Raw genomic sequence first — 19,315 nt, 5'->3', positions numbered from 1 at the left:
CAAATATAATCCCCCCCCCCCCCCCCCAGAAAGAGAGAGAGGGAAGGAGGGAGGGAGGCAGACCACCCATTGGGTCGGTACTGGGGTCCAGATTAGGCTGCAGTCCCTGGAGGTCTGTCGCTTTGTTGATGGTCTTTTAATGACCCCAGTCTGGCTACAGGCTCATTGTACTGCCTTGAGTGACGGGCAGATGGGAATAGCTGATGGGTTAATCTGACATACCAGAAAGGAGTGGAGAAGGGTCTTTTTTTCTGTCCATTTCATTGGAATCCTATTTCTGCCAAAGTGCTTTAGGGGAAACAATTTCGTTTAATGTTACTTGAATTTGGAACAAATGCTACAGCAAAACACAACCTAAGAATCTGCATTGTACCAAATACTGGTACAATTTTGTATTTCTAACAAGTTAGAAGGAAAATTTTGAAACATGTGACTTGGACCCATCCAATCAAAGTTAGGAGACACATAAATACAACATCCTAAGGCTAAAAGTAGCTCCTGTCCCAATCCTAACTTTTTTGCTCTAAAAGAGTAACTACTAAGTCTGAGGAAAGTTAAGGTACTCCAGAGGACTCATAAGTAAGACAAGATCTGCTCACAATGAATGACAATGACATTTTAAAATCACATTTTGATGGCAGATGAGTTAATAAGGATCCAATCAGCTCACCAATAGATTCAAACAGTCCAATAATACTGGAGACGGTTTACACAACTCTACACTACTGGATGTAAGTGCTGATGAGACTAGAAATATCTTGTTATTCATCAAACCAAAGTGCACTCTTCACACCTACATCTAATTAAATCCTCTGCTCCCCTGTATGGGCAAATGTTTTATTTCACATTAATTGATGTCATTCAGTCACTATAGACAGTGTAAGTGATTCACTCAGGAGTTTTCTCAGTTCTGTAGTAAAAGTTGCTCTCAGCAGCAAATAAGTCTTAAGAAGGACCTAACTTAGCTAGGAACCATTGGTTCCGTCTGCGACTCGTAGTGGTGAGATATGGCTCCTTCTCTTCTCTTGACAAAGGAGGTTAGGTCAGGTGTTGTTTTCAAAAGATAACCTCGAGTAACCTGACCATGGTGGTCTTTCCAGCTAAACCTGCCACACATTGGCAACCATTGTAGTGCAATGCTGACAGGATGGTCCCATGAAACCCATTAGCTTCCACTCTCATGCTTGTCATGCGCATGTCGTTGCTTGTCAAATTGGATTTGGAAACTCAAGGGGAATGCCACCAGACCTTTATGTTAGCATGTGTTGTCAAACTCTTGTGTTTTTCTTACTTAGAAACCAAAATAAACCGGGGGGGTTGCCATAATTTACAGGAGATGACAAGATAAGCTTATTATTGGCGAAAAAATATTTTGAGCTGAGCTTATCTTAAGTGACTCTCCCAGCCTGGTGCTTTCAAGTCTTTTTCAGTGAATAAATGGCTTCTAAATGTCATTTTTATATGATTAAATAAAGCAATTATTATTATTTTTGGCTTTTTAAAAATAATATCTTCTAGCACAGTCTGTACAGTCACTGACATAGTTTCCTGTAAACTCTGTTGTTGGTGACATGCAGAAGAGTGAAAGTCTTACCTGATCGAAGGTATTTTCCCAATTCTTCCCCTTAGTTCCCTCTGCTTATAGCCCTCCCACTACACTTACCAGAATAAGACACCCATATCTCAGACGACATTAAACAAATTGAAACCAGATTTCCTGCCGGCTTTTACAATACAAAGCTTTCAAGAGCAGTCAGAATCTATTCAGTCTGGATTTGTATTTTCACTATGAAAGTGTTTCCCATTTTTGGGCCCTTGTTTGACTGTATGCGAGTGAATGCGAGTTCAAATCTGTGGGTATGGGTTAGTATGGGAAAGTTTAGATTGGTGTGTTCTCTCTTGTGGCACGTTATCATAATCTTACAAGATAGTGATGCTAATGCACATGAGATGTCTTCAAGTTAGCAAACACATGCATTGTGATAACGGATTTTCCTTCTCTCTTGGACCTTTTTATTTAAAAACTATGACAGTTTTAAGACTAATTTTTGGAAAAACTCTTTGCAACACAGTCTCAGTACTCCCATAATCTTTTAACAATACCAAACATTTCAGGAACAGAAACTGACGAAACTGAAATTTCTCAGTGGTGACCAAGGACGAACTGGACAGTTGTGTCTGTATATCTCATCTTTTGTCAGACAATGTGTTTCTACTCTGGATAAGACAGAAATTAAGGCAGGCAGCGGCGGGGAAAGGGAGGCGGGGGGGGAACCCTTGCACTGCACGCAGGAGAGCACGTGCAGCGCACTCTGGGAATGTTTAGTTATCTCCTCAAACGGCTCCGCATGGGGAAAAAAAGGAAAAATCATCCTCTATGCTTTGACTGCAGCCGGCTGGAGCATACGGGCTGGCCCAAGTTGACATAAGCAAACACACAGTTCACACACATATATGAACGGCGATGTACTGTACATGCACACATTCAATCGCAGACAGTCACATTGTAATTAATATTTGCACACACATAGATGCATGCCCTCACATGCGCAGTGCACAGTTGAAGTCTTTTCCTGTGTCTACCCCCTATTAAGTGACAGCATAGCAGTAGCACCCTCCTAAACACACACACACTCCTCTGCACTTCAGTGTATTAATTGTTGATGCTCCCTTGGCAAGGCTCCAGGTAGGGAAAAGGGGCTACTGATCAGTGTATGTATGGTGTATGTGCACACACCGGCATTTGGATATTAAAGCCTTGTCTGTACCAGCAATGGCAAGAGGAAGAGAAGGGGAAAAAAGAGAAAAAATTACAGCATATATCAGGAATTTTCCAGCTAATGATGTACGGATGTGGTAGCACTGGGGAGAGAGAGCCACTGACTGTGCTGTCTTTGTTTCGCTCACCGAGGGCCCCATGCTGCATTCCTGTACACTGTGCATACTTTGGCAACAGTAGTGCCCATTTTTTTTTCTGTTTTACTGTATACAGTTTGTGTGCTGCTCTTGCACTTTTCTCTCTAGCCCTGTAGCTCTGTTTCTCCCTCCCTCAGCCTCTACGTTTTCCCCTCATCTCCTCTCTCTCCTTCCTTATATCCTTTCTTGGCCTGGTGCAGTTGTATTGTTAGGACTGTAAATTGTCCTTTTTGCAGACCAAGAAAAAGAAAGAGGGAAAGTGAGGGAGGAGTGAAATAATGGTGTTTACAAGATGGCTGACTGCTAGAGCTTTGAATAGGGCCTCTCCGGAGACACAACATTATAGCCTCAGCTCCACTGTACTCTGAGTGCATAGTTTTCCTCATATTATTGTTATTACAACATCCGCTGTCCCTCTCCCATATGTGGCCTGCCTGTACACTCTGAGAGCCTTTACCCATTTTCCTTTCTTAGATACACGGAGGAAGACTTTAATTTGTGGTGGATTGCTTTCAGGAATGTAATCAAATTCCAACTTAAGACATAAAGCATGAAACAGTTGAGCAATTTACCTGAGAGACTGACCGTTTATTTCACTTTATTCAGTAATTCCTGAAAGTTAAAACCTCCTGTCATGCTCTTGGGGACTCACTTACAACAGTTATTTGGCCCCTGTGAATCCAAGGTACTTGTCTGTGAGTGTGCATGTGTGTGTAAATGGCATGTATCTGTGTGTGCAGTGGTGCTCTTTCATCCTGGGCTTCCTTAGGGAGAGGGAATGTAAACACAGGCCCCAGGCCAAGCTCCATCAGCCCCCAGTTCCTTGGCCGCTGCAGCCTTAATCCACGGCCTCAGTCATCCTCATGGCATCAGGTCACTGCGAAGATCCCCCTTCAGAAGTCCACATGGAGAGTGACAGGAAAACATTTTGTGTCATGGTAGCAGAGGAGGAAGAACGGGGTGAGGGATGAAGAATATTTACAACACAACAGAATTTGCTCATCATTTTAAGGATAATTCCAGTTTATTACAACTTGGGTGTTGGGCCATTATACATTTGTGCTTTTCAGAGTCATTACTAAGATCTAGGAACTACAGCAGCGGCATTACTACGACCAAATCTGACAGTTTTAAAGGAATTGTTTGATATTTCGAGAAATACACATATTCACACTCTTTCAAAAAATTAGATAACAAGACTGATACCGCTGTCATGTCTATCCATTAAATACGAAGCTACTGCACGTGGGTGATTAGCTTAGCAAAAAGACTGTAGGCAGCAGGAAACAACTAGCCTGGCTCCGTCTAAAGTTTAAGTCCAACTAACTATTTCTTTTCATATTGCAACGGTGGATCAGTGGAATTAGGAGAAAGCTCCGGTAACATAGTGTCTTGGAACCGCATGCTTTCTTGCTTGCGCGTGTGCACATGCACGATGAAAACAAAATGGGGACCTACTCATAAAAACATTGCTCGACAGCACTACTAGCGGTCATAAACTCCACATGGTACCCTAAAATTGGTAAGTACAGTGTTTTATTACCCAGAGGAATGGTGGCCAACACTATATGAAAATGAGATCCAGCTTGTAATCAACCTAAGTGATTCTTTGAACATCAAACACATGCTGCAGATAACTTGCATACATTTGCAGACACACACACACAAAAGCACTTGGGACTGAAGCACGTGAATCCAGGCGAAGGCAGGTGCTCACGCAGTCACGTGCAAGTACTCACACATAACACAAACTAAACACCCCCGCGCCCACATGCACGCACCACATTGTCATATTCCTCTGCTGTGTATGCACAATGTATGTACAGTGCACTGGTGACACAGGTCCAGATGTTGCAAGTCAGACAGGCTTGGAGGTCCGCCCCAGGAGGTCTGGAGGTCCTCTGGGGCAGGAGAAGCCATTTCCTCCCTGAAGTGGAGTGGGGAGTGGAGAACAGCAGTGAGGGCCGAGGAGGATGGCGGCGGCGGTGGTGGTGAGGGGGAGGATGCTCTCAGCAGAGAGGAATTCCCAGAATGTTGTCCTTTAATCTGGAGTCAGGCTCACACACTCTCGGTCTCTCAGTCTAACTCTCTTTTTTTTTTCTCCCCCTCTGCTCTATCTGACCTCCTCTGGCTTTTCTGTTACCATGCGGAAGGGAAGCGGGGTGTCAGATAGGCAGAGAAACAGATTGAAAATGCAAAGCAGCTGACCTAAGGGCCAGACATTGCATTGCACAGTTACATACATACTGTATGTGTCTGTATCTTTGTTTTCATGCAGCCTGTACAGGGGAGTCAGAGCAGGTAATGAAGGGATATGTGAAGCAGAAGGGTGAGAAATAAAAACTAAGGAAAAAGGAATGCAAACGTGGTCGGGGGAAGGGGAAGGACAAAAAAAAAAGATCAGAACAACATTGCAATTGGGGAATGTCCTTTTTTATTTTTACTGTGTGACACAGAGCATGTTCCTTTGTCAGCAATAGTTTTGAGATATTTAGTATAACAGACTTGAGACTTACTACTACTGTTTTGTGGAGAGCATGAAACTGTGTGATCAGACTGCATTCATGGATATTACAGGCTCTCCAACTGTTGTATGTATCCTTTGCTGCACGTCAGAAGTGTGTTTTTACAGAATCAAGGGCTTACAGAAACAGACAGAGAACGAGAGGCATTTTATAGAGGAGGAACAAGAGATTGCAGGAGAGGAAGGGGGTAGGGAGAAAGGGTGAGGAGGATTGCTGAATGGAAAGCAGTGCTGACAGAGGACTGTTTGTTTGGGAATGAAAATAAGCACCCTGAAACTCTGAATTTAAGGTTTGAGATGAGCCATTTGAGGGGGGCAGAGAGTCAATAATTTGAGAATAGCGGGCATCAGGCAAAATAAAGAATAGCAGTATACATTTTGTAGTGTGGTGATATTCAGAATTTTGTCTAAAAATTGCTTGAAAAGATCAGAACCAAGATTAGATTCAGAGTAGGGAAGTGGGGAAAGTATTGGGAGACAGACTAATGCATTGTTGTAACATATATGAATACACTGCTACAAAAATGGTTTCCTACAGTGCAAGTAGTCAGGGTGTGATTTCAGATTGCATTAAGCCTTAAAACACCTTCCGGTGTGTCTGAGTGCATGCATGTGTGATGTATATGCCTTAATCTGCAGTTGTGGCCAGGTTTTCGAATAACTCTGTACTGCACTGAGGCGGATATACCCTGAGTTTTAGGTCTGTGGTTCTTCCTAGAAGGCTTTACGTGTGTGTATGTGTTGACTCTGCAGGGCTACAAACTCCCATGTAGTAGACTGGAGTCACATGCATTTGAGCCTGCAACTGCAAGAGTTACAGCAAGATGTTCATTGGGCCATTTGTCACCCATGCATCCATCCCAATTATAAAACAACAACCTGTGTATGATGGCTTTAGCAATGCCATGTCTTGGTTAATAGGGGAACATGGAGATGTGATGTGCTCCATCTATATCAAGCTGAACACTTGCAGAGAGCTTCAATTTAAAATCTGAAAAAGAAAATCCTACAAAAACGAAAGCAATGCAGCCACAAATTTTTCTCATGTTGAAAAAACACATCAGTGACATTGTGTTGCCTGACTATATGGGCAGCTGTGCAGCTTCCATTCATGTTTTTCTTTGAGGTTTCACTGTTCTAAAAGTCTTCAATGACCCTAACAGCCAGTCTGTTCATTCTCAGTGTATGTCTCATTTTTGGTCACATGGCTTAGCCGACACTTCTCAGCCAACTAGCCTCAACTTCCTCCCTTCCACTGAAGCAGGAAGTAGGAGATCAGAAAGTATCACACATCTGCAAAATACAGCCCCCGTCTCTATTAATAGTGTCATTCAGTTTAGAAGAAAAAATGTGACCAAACTTTTTATTCCTCTTGTCTGTCTCTGTTGACTGCCTTGCTTTGCCTCAGATATCCAAGACTTCCTCTCATGCTACTATTATTAATAATGTCCCTTTCTAATGGAATTATTTTTATGGGCAGGGGCAGATAGGTAATGAAATATTGCCCTGCAACTTTGTAACTAGACTCACTATTCTGAATGGTACTACAACTCGCAGGAGTTGGGGATTGTACAATCATTATCAAATTCTTAAAATGGATTATTTTTATTTTAATATTACTCTTACTAAGTAGGCTACTATAATTAGTTTAGGAAGTTGCAAACTATACTACAATAGACTGATGCTCTGTAACAGTTTTTTTTATACACTTAACAAGACTAAAAAGTTTGCTAATAGGAATGTCATTAGTTCTGCAGGTATTTAGTCATAAACCTAAGGGTTTTGACCTGATGATGGCACTAGAGGAAAAGTTAAGGGATCACCAAGGTCAACTGTATTTGTCTCCTGGACACCTCAAAATTCACAGGATTTCATTCAGTATTTATGAACCAGACACGTGAACCTCATGGTGGTACAAGAGGAAAAGTTGAATGATAATCATAGTCTGTAGAATTCCTTCCAGGGAACCATGAATGCCTGTACCAAATTTATAGCAATCCAACCAACAGTTTTGACATTGACATCCACAGAGCCGCTAGCATGTCTCAAAACTCAACTTGTATTTCCGGATGGGAATTAAATTAGGCAAGGACGAACGAAGTGCGTGTACTTAACAAGTACACTGAGAAGCATCACACACGCAGTGATACTGACACATTAAACTGAAATCAGTATAACCTCCCCCAGTGATGGAAATCGTGTCAAAGTCTGTAAATGATGGGTTTACTCAGGCTGCACTTGAGCATATAAGCAAGGACCTGATTCACTTTTTAACAGTTTATATTTGGCTATCTACATCCTTCGAAGATCAGTGCTCTCATATTACACATAAATACATGTGGGCAACATTTAAAAGCTCAGGGTATTGTTTCCAAGTACTCCTGCGGAGAGTCCAGGCCAGCCAATAAAGATATCTAGGTGACACCACACTCTTTTTTTGCTTACAAACATTCGCCTCAGGCTCTTAAGATCCCGATAAGCACTCTGCAGTGCCTGAGGGGGGGAGCTGCAGCCAAAAGCTGTTGGAAAAATCTGGAGTTTAGGAAAGCACCTGGAATCAGTCCATTCTCTTACTAGGGGTCACTGAGTTTTGTCTGGAGGCTTTCCCTACTGTAGCTGTTAACAATGCTGCCGCTTTCCTGCAGGCTATGGCTACACACACACACACACACACACGTAGAGCTCCCAATAGAGTTACAGGGACAAATTTGGAAACCATGCTTAGTGTGAAGTGGCACAAAATGGCTGCCGTTATACCTCAGGTGGGTGCAAGTTTTTTTTTTTTTTCCTATTTCGGGAAAGAGGGTGGGGGGTGGGGGTGGTAGTATGCTAGTCAGGCCGTTATCACTTAGACAAGACATACACAAGACATCTTCCAGGTTTAATCCAGTGAAACACTGTATGTATTTGTTTTTGTATTGGCTACTAATGCACGTGTATATACACACACACACACACACACACACACACACACACACACACGTATATACAGTATTGTCTGTCCCTGGTGAATTGCTGTGGAAAGACTGTGTGATGTGGGTACACCAAGACGGGAGCAGGGAGACGTGTCCTGCCAGATATGATTTCATGTCTTACGTAAGCCTAAGATGGGGGCAGAAAAGTATTAACCCTGTGTGAGCGTGCATGTGAGCGCAAGCCCCCAAGATGGTGACATTTACTCAGTGAGGCTGGCAGGTATAACTGCACATAAGAAGTTGGTAATGATTTGTGTCCATGTGTCTTTGTATGTTTAACTGTTATTTTCTTAATGGATTCCTGCCCTGTGTGTGTGTTGTAGGTGGTGACACTGTGGTACAGAGCCCCAGAGGTGCTGCTTCAGTCCAGTTACGCCACACCAGTGGACCTGTGGAGTGTCGGCTGCATTTTCGCCGAGATGTTCAGAAGAAGGTGAGCACTGCCGAGAGCACAGGACCGCCTAAACTTGCCTGAAATTTTGTTGTAACCCCCAAAGTTTGTAGTGCGATAACTACACCCTCATGGAGAAAATGTAGGGATTTAAACCAGTAACCCCATGCTCACTGGCACAAAGATCTCACATCAGCATGTCTATTTGAAGTGTCCAGCCACAGACAAAACAATATGCAGCTTTTATCCAAAAACACCATTTTGCTGATGTTGTTTCACTTAATCATTTTTTCTGAAGCTGTGCTCATGTTAACCGTTTTCTGTTTGGGAGGAGTTGTTATGTTGACCTAACCAACTACTAGTTAGTGATATATTAGTGTCAGTCAACAGGGAAGCTTCAAAAGCATTTGCTAAAAGCAGGTAACTTTTTGTGTCAATTGAAGAAACATGCCATTTTAAGTTATTTCTGTACGACAGCTTGCAACAACCATTTATAACTGGTACTGTCTGGTACAGTAAAATGATACTGATTCTTAATCCTACCTACAAACCTGTGATTGGCTCAAACTAGGTAAATAATGAGCACCAGACTGCTTGTGGATCACTGAAAACAATAGAAAGTTGGCAGCAATTAGATCTGGATGGCTCCTACTTTTCACACCTCATTATTTCATAATTCACAGTATTGCCTCATTCACGCACTGTTGTATCCCCCTTCTCCAGTTTGCTACTGTCACATTTAAAATGAACAAACTAAACATTGGCACCTCAGCAAGTGACCACTGACTTGTAAGGTGTAGCCTACCATGTTAGCACACAAACAGTCACACACTCACTGACCTGCATCAGCACTTTGCTATATTCAAGCTGCCCCCTTATTCTGGCCGCTTGTTCACCATATTGATCGTACTGGGCTTTTGTGCATTTGCATTGTGTGTATCTTAACCATTTGTCACGTTAAAGTGGTCACTAAGTAGGAAAAACTAAGTAAACTAAAGCCTTTTTAACTAATTTTACTAAGTTTTAAAATCTTTTTAAAGAGAATTTGTGGTGCACGTCAGCGTAGTGGTATTAAATCATAGTTAAATCATCTAATGGTTGGGTTTAACCATTTGTTACTCACTAGTGTCACTGGTCAGTGTATTATATGGGTTATAGGAGCCATTGGAGGTCATGCAGTTGAGAGCTGCCCCCTTTACTGATTGGTTTCCCAAATTTACTGTTAAAACAGATTATGATCAGTTACCTACATGGATGTTCACATACTGTATACTCACATGCTCATATCCTTGTGACTAAGTCTCCATATGGAGCTAGTATCACTAAAAGCCATCTGCCATCTCTTCTTTCCATTGAAGTGGTTTTACTGTATTAAGTAAGTGTGAAGAGATGCTCTAGATCTATGGCTGATGATCACCTGAATGTTGGTTGTTTTGGTCGATAACTGAAAGAGCACAAACTAGAGAATTTTCTACTTCTCTGCATTGCCTTTTTTCTTTCATACACCGCAAAATCTGCAGCCGTCATTACAGAATCAGTTATTGGGGTGTTTCTTAAACTTGTCGCCTCAAATGACACCTGTCAGATGCGTTGTGAGCAGTGAGCAATCACATTTCAGTTGGCTTATCCAAAAATTACAGTAGTGACAGGCTGCCTGCTGTGGTTGCAGCATGCAAGTCAAGATTCTGCTTCTTGGTATAGGTATTTGTCAGTTTGTGGTCTAACGAACTTCACACACTGGAGAGCCAAGCTAATAACAGACGATTTTTCTTACAAAAAAGAAAGAAAAAACAGGTCCAACTTCCTGCCCTTTCCAGGGCATGAGGACATATTTTATCACCACAGCATCAATCTAATATTAATATTTATGTGGCATAGTAGGTAATAGAGCTGTGTCTTGTAATTAACAGTAAAATTGGGGTCTAGCCAGCCTGTAGTGGTGTGCTTTGGAGCAGATAAGAACTGTCTTTCTGAGGTAGGGCACAGTGCCAGGAGGAGCAGCCCTGCCTTTAATTTATGCTTCCTTCCCCAACCGTCCTCACACCCCAACATGCACCGCCACACGACGACCCACGCTCTGCATGTGGAATATATAGGCTTGGGGTGACATGGGGTGAAAAGACTGTGTAGTTATGTGGTATATAGACAGATGACAAATGAGTGGAGGAACATCATGAGGGAAGATGCTTTGAGTATAACAACTCAGTGTATCCTATGGTATGGCCGTGGCAGAGACCAGATGTCAATCTAACAAAACACCTATGGGGGATTTCTGTGGACCGAGCTGTTCGATACAGCCAAGCAACAATCAACAAAACACAAAATAGGGAAATATCTTTTAGAAAAATGATGATATGCTGCATTTAATCTAATCTAGCAGCTTGTGGTACTGTGAAACAAAACATGTACACTGTAAACTATCAACCAAATATAGTTGCGTCTGTCCCTACTCTGGGCTTTTAAACAGCATTAGTGCATCTTGTGCATGTGGGCACCAGGTCCTTGTGTTCAAGCTTCATTTGGTGGCCTGCTGACAAAATGGTGACACGTGACAGTTTTTCATAGTGCCATACAAGATCTATACTTTTTCACAAACTGTACATAAGGACGGGCTAACATACAGGAGGGTGACAGACAAGGGGTGGCATCGGTATTCCTGGTTTTCCAGATTTTACAAGATGATCCATTGATAATCCTTTACGGTCATATGTGACTCAGTAATGTAAAGAAAATATACACATCATACTTAATATGCACAAAACTAATACTGATACATATGATATAACATATACCTATTGCTCAGTGAGCAGCCTTTTTTTGTCCATTATGTCTCTTTTTTTGACTATTATTTTCTGTTTGCCTCTTCGGATTAGAGCTGAAAACGTCAGTCGATTAATCAACGACAAAAAAGTTATTGGGAACTATTCTGTTAGTATTTTAGCAGTTTAAGCTGCTGTCAAAACAGAAATTCTTCTCATTTAATTCTTTCAGTTTATATTCCCAGCCTCTCTGTTGTGAGGATTTGCTGCTTTTCTTAGTCTTGTGTGATAGCAAAGTGAATATCTTTGGGTTTTGGGTTGTTGGTTGAACAAAACAAGCAGTTTGGTGGCATCAACTTGCCTTTAGGGAATTGTGAGGGGGGGGGGTGTTGTCTAGGTTATGGTACATCTTCTCTCACCCTGACACAATAAGCTGTAAAAAGCTTTGGTGTGTGTGTATATGTGTGTGTTTTCACAGTCTGGCACCTGTCCAGTGTTGCCTTAAGGCAGAAGGTAAGGCAGAGTCCTTTGATGGCCATGAACAGAACATACACACTCTCTCTCTCTCTTTTTCTCTCTGTCTCTCTGTGTGTCTCTCTCGCTCTCTGCAGGTGATTAAGATGGCTTTTTAAAAGGCCACCTGTTAGAGATTAAAGGGCACCTGGGAGAAGCGGTGAAAGAAGGCAAGAGAAAGCGCAAACAAGAGGAGATGAGAAAACACTGTTTATTGGTTTGCAGTTTTGTTGGATTGGAGATTACAATCGAACCAGACATCCCCACTGCTGTTTTAATTGCCTTTTAAGAATAGTTGGTATCTAGATTGAATGCCCATTTTGGGAATGAATACATACTTATCGTCTTCGTAATCTGCTCTGCCCAGCGCTATTTTCTGTTTCTTTTAGCTTATTTCTTATTTCACCATTTTAATTTGACTTCATTCTCCACCTTATCTTAGTGTTTACTCACACACGCACACACTTACACCTCTGCTGCAAACACACCTGCTTGCCCCGCCTCCTCCTGTCTCTCTCTCTCCCTGTATGTGTCTGCTCTGTTGACATCCTCCATCAGCAGTATGTTGTATAAAGTCGTCTTTTGGATTTTTCAACCTGCAATTCCATTTTTACAGCAGCAGGTGCGTTGCATGTGGAGGTAGCTTACCTTCCAAGCACCTTCTCTCCTTCTCTCCTCTCTCCACTTTCACCATCAAACATGCCATTGAAAAAAACCCTCTTTTACTGACTTGATCAACTGTAGCAAGAATAGTTGCTAAGTTGCTGTCAAAGGAATTTGAGCAAATATAATACAAGTCTGCATCTGCATGGCTGGGATAGTGTTGGGGTGAGTCATGGTTCGGGTGAATGGGGGAGAGTGCGCCTGCTTGTTGACATTCCTGCAATCGAAAGGGTTGAACGTGTTGTGTTAATGGTCCGTGACAGGCCCCACATCTGTGTTGACTTTCTCACAATTGATAAACCCAATTGATAAATCGTCAAAGACCTAACATTGCATGTACATGTTTGTTCTTTACACAAACACACTCTGATGTACAGTACATCCAGACCAGTCCATTCCATGCAGTTCACACTGACACAGGCTAGAACACAAGAAGCCGCATTTCTCTCTACCCATTTCTCACCCAGACAGATTGACGCTCTCACATGCAAACATGCACACACACATTCCAGAGGTTGTCTCAGTGGGATGAGGGACAGAGTTGTGTGCACTAAAGGAAGCATGACTCAGCTGCCTGTCCCAACCCAGTCTGAGTCCTTCTTTCACTGCCACCCGTTTGTGTGTGTGTGCATATGTATGTGCACATGCTAATCTCGGAGTGGGAAACAATCCCTTTTCAACCGATGTGTGTATACTTGCTTGAGTGTGTGCAAATATGCATTTGGACTCGACTGTTGACTGGATGTGCATGCCAGTGGCCAGCTCTATGTGAATCCAGTTATCCCCCTCCAACAAACCAGCAAACCACTCCAGGTTTAAAAATGGACCTCTTGGAATTATCAGCCCTACTTGTTTTGGCACGATGACTTCGCTGTAGGTGATTTCTTTCTTCGTCTGCAACAATCAGAACTGGTTTGGTCTGATCTTAAATGGCTTTCAAACCTGGCACAGTGCTTTACCCCAAAAGACCTGCACATGGTGTGATCCTGTTTCTGATGTTTTAAAGCAGAGAAGTTCAAGAGTAAAGAGACACAGAGACATCCATTAGTTAAGGATGCCAGTTGTGAATAGTTGAAACAAACTATCTCAATTCTATCCAAACTAAAACCTGTGACAGAGTTTGCTGTCACAGTAAAAAAGAATGTGCAAAATACCCCTGTGTGACTAATTTCCCAGTGTCTGAGTCTGTAGGAAAGTGTGGGTGTTGAGCTATGCAAAGCTTCCTGCAAGTGGGAAAACACAGGGAGCACATGGTGGCTAGCCAGTCTATTGACTGCAGTAAAGTGGGGTGCGCTTGAACTATATTGAGGCCTGGATACAGAAAATATACACAGGTGCATGCAAGCACATCTTTGTGACAATATCCTGCATTACATTGACATCTGCTGGTGACTTATCATCTTGGACAAGTGGAATATATAAATAACAAATTTTATACTGTAATTTTTGGAGTAATACGTTTTTAAAAGTATCGTATTTATTCAAAAAGGCAGGCCATCATTAGTGTTAGGAGAAAGTCCCTTGACAGCAACACCTCCTCGTTTCCTTTCAGAGGAACTTCAGCAGGAAGGTCTAGTTCCCATACCTCTTTCTCTGTTAGAATAATCCAACTTTTCTTTCACACACCTCTTCCTCCCACTTTCCTACGCACATTCACACACAGAGCGCAAAAGCAGATACACACACTCACATAAGGGATAAATAGGCTTTTTCTGTTTTGCGCGGCGGTCGGCAGGCTTGTGCTGATGATGACTACTGGAATTTGTGCGGGTGCCAGGGCAGGCATGGCCGCCCACGGGCATCCAAAGACGGCCCAAAGCCACAGGAACCACCAGCAGCCCTGCTGCCGCTCTCCTCCCTCCTTTCATCCCTCCCTCCCTCCCCTCCTCAGTGGTACTACCATCACTGCCTCACAATCCTGACTACATGAGATGAGGCTGCGAGTGTGTGGCTACTTCAAAAGCTCACATTAGAGTCACACATTCCTCTTTGCCTTGAGCCAGTAGCTTATGTCTTAGGGCTGTTCGTCTGCAGTATACTGTGGCAATGTGAGCATGAGGGCTCCAAAGCAGGTCAATAAGAATATTATATATAATTAATGCTTTACACTTTTAACCAAAATGCATTTGAACCCTTTTCTGTATCTACATGTTTTTTGTGCAGCACAAGGTATGAAAACATCGACTCATGTAAATGCAGTCTAACTAAACTGTGTTTATTTTCTCTTTCCCAGACCGCTATTTCGAGGAAACTCAGATGTTGATCAGCTAGGAAAGATTTTTGAGTAAGTATTATTGGCTGTATTTCCTGTTGCAGCTTCTAAGGTCCCATATTTTCTTGAGAATGAATGTGCAACCCGGCAAAATGAAGAGTAATTAGTCACTCCGAGAAAATGCTGTTGCTGGTGAAGTCACAGACGACCATTATCATTACATAGTGTTGTAGGAGTACCTTCAGCAGAAGACTGGCCTCAGGAAGTGGCCCTACCACAGAGTGCCTTCACCCCCCGGCCCCCTAAGCCAATAGAGGACTTGGTTCCAGACATGGACGAGCAAGGACGGGCCCTCTTAATGGTGGGTAGTACGAGCCTCTGTCCAAACCACTTTAAATTGATCATGCAGTCAATACATTCTTTATGTCACGATCTTGCAGTCATACAATGATTGGCCAATCTTCCTACGAAATAATCTTACTTACTCGTAACTTATTTACGAGTCCATCTCATCCTCTTCTTTATCCTCCTCTCTCTTCTTTGCAGCAATTCCTCGCCTTCAACCCCTCCAGGAGGTTATCTGCCTTTGCTGCGCTGAGCCACCCCTACTTTCAAAGCGTGGACAGCCACAGTAGAAGTGTGTACGCAGCCCAGCCCATCCCCAGCAACAAGCCCACTATGGAGGAGAGGACTGCCTGACTGTCCTCCTCCACCCTTAATCATCCATACAGTGTTTATAAAAAGTATTCTGTAAACCCCACCTTGGTGTTATTCATGTATAATTATTTTTACAGCGTTAAATCAAAGTGTGTTAATTAAGTTTTTTTGACACTGATCAACAGATAAATCTTTAATGTTAAAGTGAAAATACATCTGTATAAACTGAAGTAATTGAAGTACAAATTTATTTATTTATTATTACCTTTATTTATTCAGAGGAGCTTCACTGAAAGGAAGCCTCTCTTTTGCAGGAAGGCCCTGATCACATTCACACTGTTACACAATAGGTGCGTTCGAGATGACGGCGGCTGATTTTCGCCGACTTGATAGTCTAATGTGAGCTGCAGGTGACTACAGGGGCGGGGAATAAAAATGGCACCGTTATGTCGGACACATTCTACCTGCGTGAGCTTACTGTGAGCTGAGATCAATGACTGACTGACTCAAGTTGGAACCACACTTTTGCATTTGCAAAGAAAAATGCCGAGAGACCAGGCAAAAGTGTGGTTCCAACTTGGTGCAGCCGGGGAAAAGCAACTTCGGCTGCCGGACTAAGCACCTGCAGCCGCCTTGCTCCCACGAGGTTTTTATGTCAGGTGACATGCTGATGTTTTGCAGCGCTTTTTTAAAGTCCAGCATGCATCATGTTAAGTCATCGCTGCGCCATATGAAGTCAAACGCACTTATTCACACCTGGAAGCTGCCCAGTACAACCGCAGCCTGGTCTGCTGGCCACTAAGCAGCTCCACTGGAGCTGTTGGGGTTATAGGCCTTGCTCAAGGGCACCTCAGTGGTAGTAAATGAGGGAGGGCAAGCACTGCTTGGTTTACTTTCCACACCCAGATTTTATACTGCCGGTCCGGGGATTGAACCGACAGTCACAAGCTTGCTTCTCTAACCTTTGGGCCACCACTGCCCAAATATAGAGCACAGAGTGATTGATACAGACATATTCACCACCTCAAGTCAGTAAGCGGTAGAAGCACATTTGGTGTCATTTACAGCCTTTGCGTTGTATGTTTGGATACCGCAGTTTTCTCTCATTGTTCTTTGCAAAAGTCCTAAAGCTCTGTCAAGTTGCATGGTGAGCATGACCGAACAGCAGGGTTTCAAGTTCTGCCACAAATTCTTTGATTGTGGTCTGGTCAGGTGATGGCCGCTCTACCTATTATTCAACTTCTTAAAAAAAAAACTAAAAAAAAACACTTTGCTGCACCAATGATAAACTAAGTGTGTCATTGTTAAGAGGGGTAATACTTACTGTCATTTAGATCCATTTGTATTGATTTGTTTTCTCTTTGACTTTTAAAGAGACATTTTGCTGATAATCGGTGTCAAAAAAAGCATAATTAACCGTGATTCTGTGTTTTACATAAAATCAAAACATGAAATGGACCAAGGGGGAAAATACTTTTTGTAGTCAATGTACAAAGTTCTAGGGAAGTACTCCTGAAGAGAGGGTAAAGATGGTGTCAGGAAAGATGACACCAACACTCTCCTCCCATGAACAATGCACAAAAGCTATCCTCCTTCCATGAACTGATGGATTGTAATTGCTGCTTTTAGGTTGTTGATGAATGCCCGTTAATGCAAAGAGACTTGCATCTCAGATTGACTTGTGGGTGTGGGCAGATAAGACTGAAGAGGCCATGAAGCAGACGTCTTTTTATGACCAGTGTTTCACCTTGGAAGAGACCTCTTGACTGTGGGAACCCGACCATCCAGGAGCCTGGGTGGACAGCAGGGACCTCATCTTCCTTCACGCTCACACTGTGTGTGTGTGTGTGTGTGTGAGAGAGAGAATGTGCACAGTAAGCAGATGCACAGTACAAACACGCTCACAGATACATAAGCAACCTTTAGTGTGTGCTACAACTGACATCAGCACGCTCATGTCACACTCCTACTTATGGAAACATTAGGCATCACAGACCAGCCACTTACTGCCATGTCTTGACTTATCATTTCAGTTCTACATGTATTATATCACTGCCACCTTGAGGATGTCCTGAGTAACTGCAGACCAGTAGCGGGATTCTAATGGTATCTGCACTCTTCAAGGAGCTCTTCATAATGGGCTGATCTCAATACTGAGACGATGAAAAAAGAACCTTATTGAAAATGTTCCTGCCACTCACTTGGTGTTTATGACTTGCTTCTAGTCTGCCATCATGGGTTTTTATCATTATAAAATACAGTTATAAGTTACTATCTGAATGATACAGTAATGCACAGGCTTGCAATAGGTGGAGAAATCCCACCAGCACTATTCAACATGAATACATTTGGCACCGAATAGTGTCGCCAACATTCTGTATTTAATTTTTAATTTTATTGACAAGTCTTATATGCTTGTTTTCATCAAGTTGTTACTTTTTTAAGATGCTGGGGCATACTATATTCTTACACCAATTACACCAACTCTTTAGATGATTATAGAATGTGTGTAAGAATAGTTTGACAATGTGGAGGAATGTATAAAGGATAGGCATTGGGTACTGTACAGTATAGAGTGCTAAGTACAAGCTGTAATGATAGAAAACCTTTGATAGGCGCAGCGTCAGCCCATAGATATGTCGTAAAAATGGATAGATGTAGAGTAGCGAGCAGTGGAATGTTGAATGGCAAGAGTATTTTGTCTATTGAAAATGTTGGTTTGGCTCTCTGGGTGCTTGAGTTTAATTTGAATTTGACAGTGGTTTTGATAATGAAATAATGCACAAATATTTTGTATACAGTTTTTGCTTTATTTTACTGTCATGTCCCGTTGTGTTCAAATCCAGTTTTTACCAGCAAGGAAAAAGCAAGTTATGCAGAGTTGTATTTTTGTATGTAGTAGTTCTTGCAGAACAGTAACATATTTTAACACTGGTTTACGTTTTCTTAACAGGTAGTGCTGCTAGCACACACACAGACACACTCTCTGACTTTCTCAGGTTCTTGTTTTGGATGTCCGAACCTATCGGGCACAGTTTGCACATCCCTGGGCTACTAACTGACCATATCACATCTCCTTCAGGTTTTCTTTCAAGCTGTCCCACGATCATGTCATTGATCACAGTCTACTGTCAATCCTATTTATCAAATATATGTTACTGTAGTCATTACTGTCTTAAGATAACTGCCTGTATCTGTTTTGCCAGCAATTTAAGATGGCGATGACAAGTAGATTGTGTATTGTCTGCTTGACTAAGCACTGTGTGAATTCACTATCTGATAACGACTCCTATCTGGTGTCAGTGGTGCATACAATGCAATGAAAGCTCCAAATACTTTAGACATAGTTTACAATTACAACAATGACTGCTTTAGGCTCATTACAGACACAATCACTGTACGCTTTTATGTTGAGTTAACCAGTTTGTAAAACATTTCAATCTCACAACGTGAAACTCCACTGTTGAGCTTTTAGAAGTTTCACTCTTTCGGCACCAATTTAGCTTGATCTGTCATCCATCATGGAACTCCTAGTCTCCATTTCCATATGTTAAAAACAAATGACACAGGAACATATGTGTAGACTAGGAAAACCACAATCATGGCATTATATTTGTGTATGAATGCTGGCATTGGTGTCTTATTATTGTGTTGCACCAGTTGAATAAAAAACAGCTTTTTTTGAATGATGTTTTGGACTCATTT

At 42.3% G+C, this 19,315-nt stretch overlaps 1 protein-coding gene across 1 annotated transcript in view; it reads left to right on the top strand.

Moving 5' to 3' along the window:
- cdk6 (cyclin-dependent kinase 6) overlaps positions 1-19,296 on the top strand; it is a 33,982-nt gene extending 14,686 nt beyond the window's left edge. The window contains exons 5-8 of the mRNA XM_046057963.1: positions 8,739-8,848; positions 14,975-15,025; positions 15,179-15,314; positions 15,500-19,296. Of these exons, the coding sequence (XP_045913919.1) occupies positions 8,739-8,848; positions 14,975-15,025; positions 15,179-15,314; positions 15,500-15,652 (450 nt within the window). The 3' untranslated portion in view covers positions 15,653-19,296. The remainder of the gene's footprint in view (positions 1-8,738; positions 8,849-14,974; positions 15,026-15,178; positions 15,315-15,499) is intronic.
- The last annotated feature ends 19 nt before the right edge of the window (positions 19,297-19,315 follow it).

Source organism: Micropterus dolomieu, linkage group LG09 (assembly GCF_021292245.1).
Source record: "Micropterus dolomieu isolate WLL.071019.BEF.003 ecotype Adirondacks linkage group LG09, ASM2129224v1, whole genome shotgun sequence".
In the NCBI taxonomy this organism is placed as follows: domain Eukaryota; kingdom Metazoa; phylum Chordata; class Actinopteri; order Centrarchiformes; family Centrarchidae; genus Micropterus; species Micropterus dolomieu.
The sequence above is the reverse complement of the archived record's forward strand: the minus strand, read 5'-3'. Positions and strand labels throughout refer to the sequence as shown.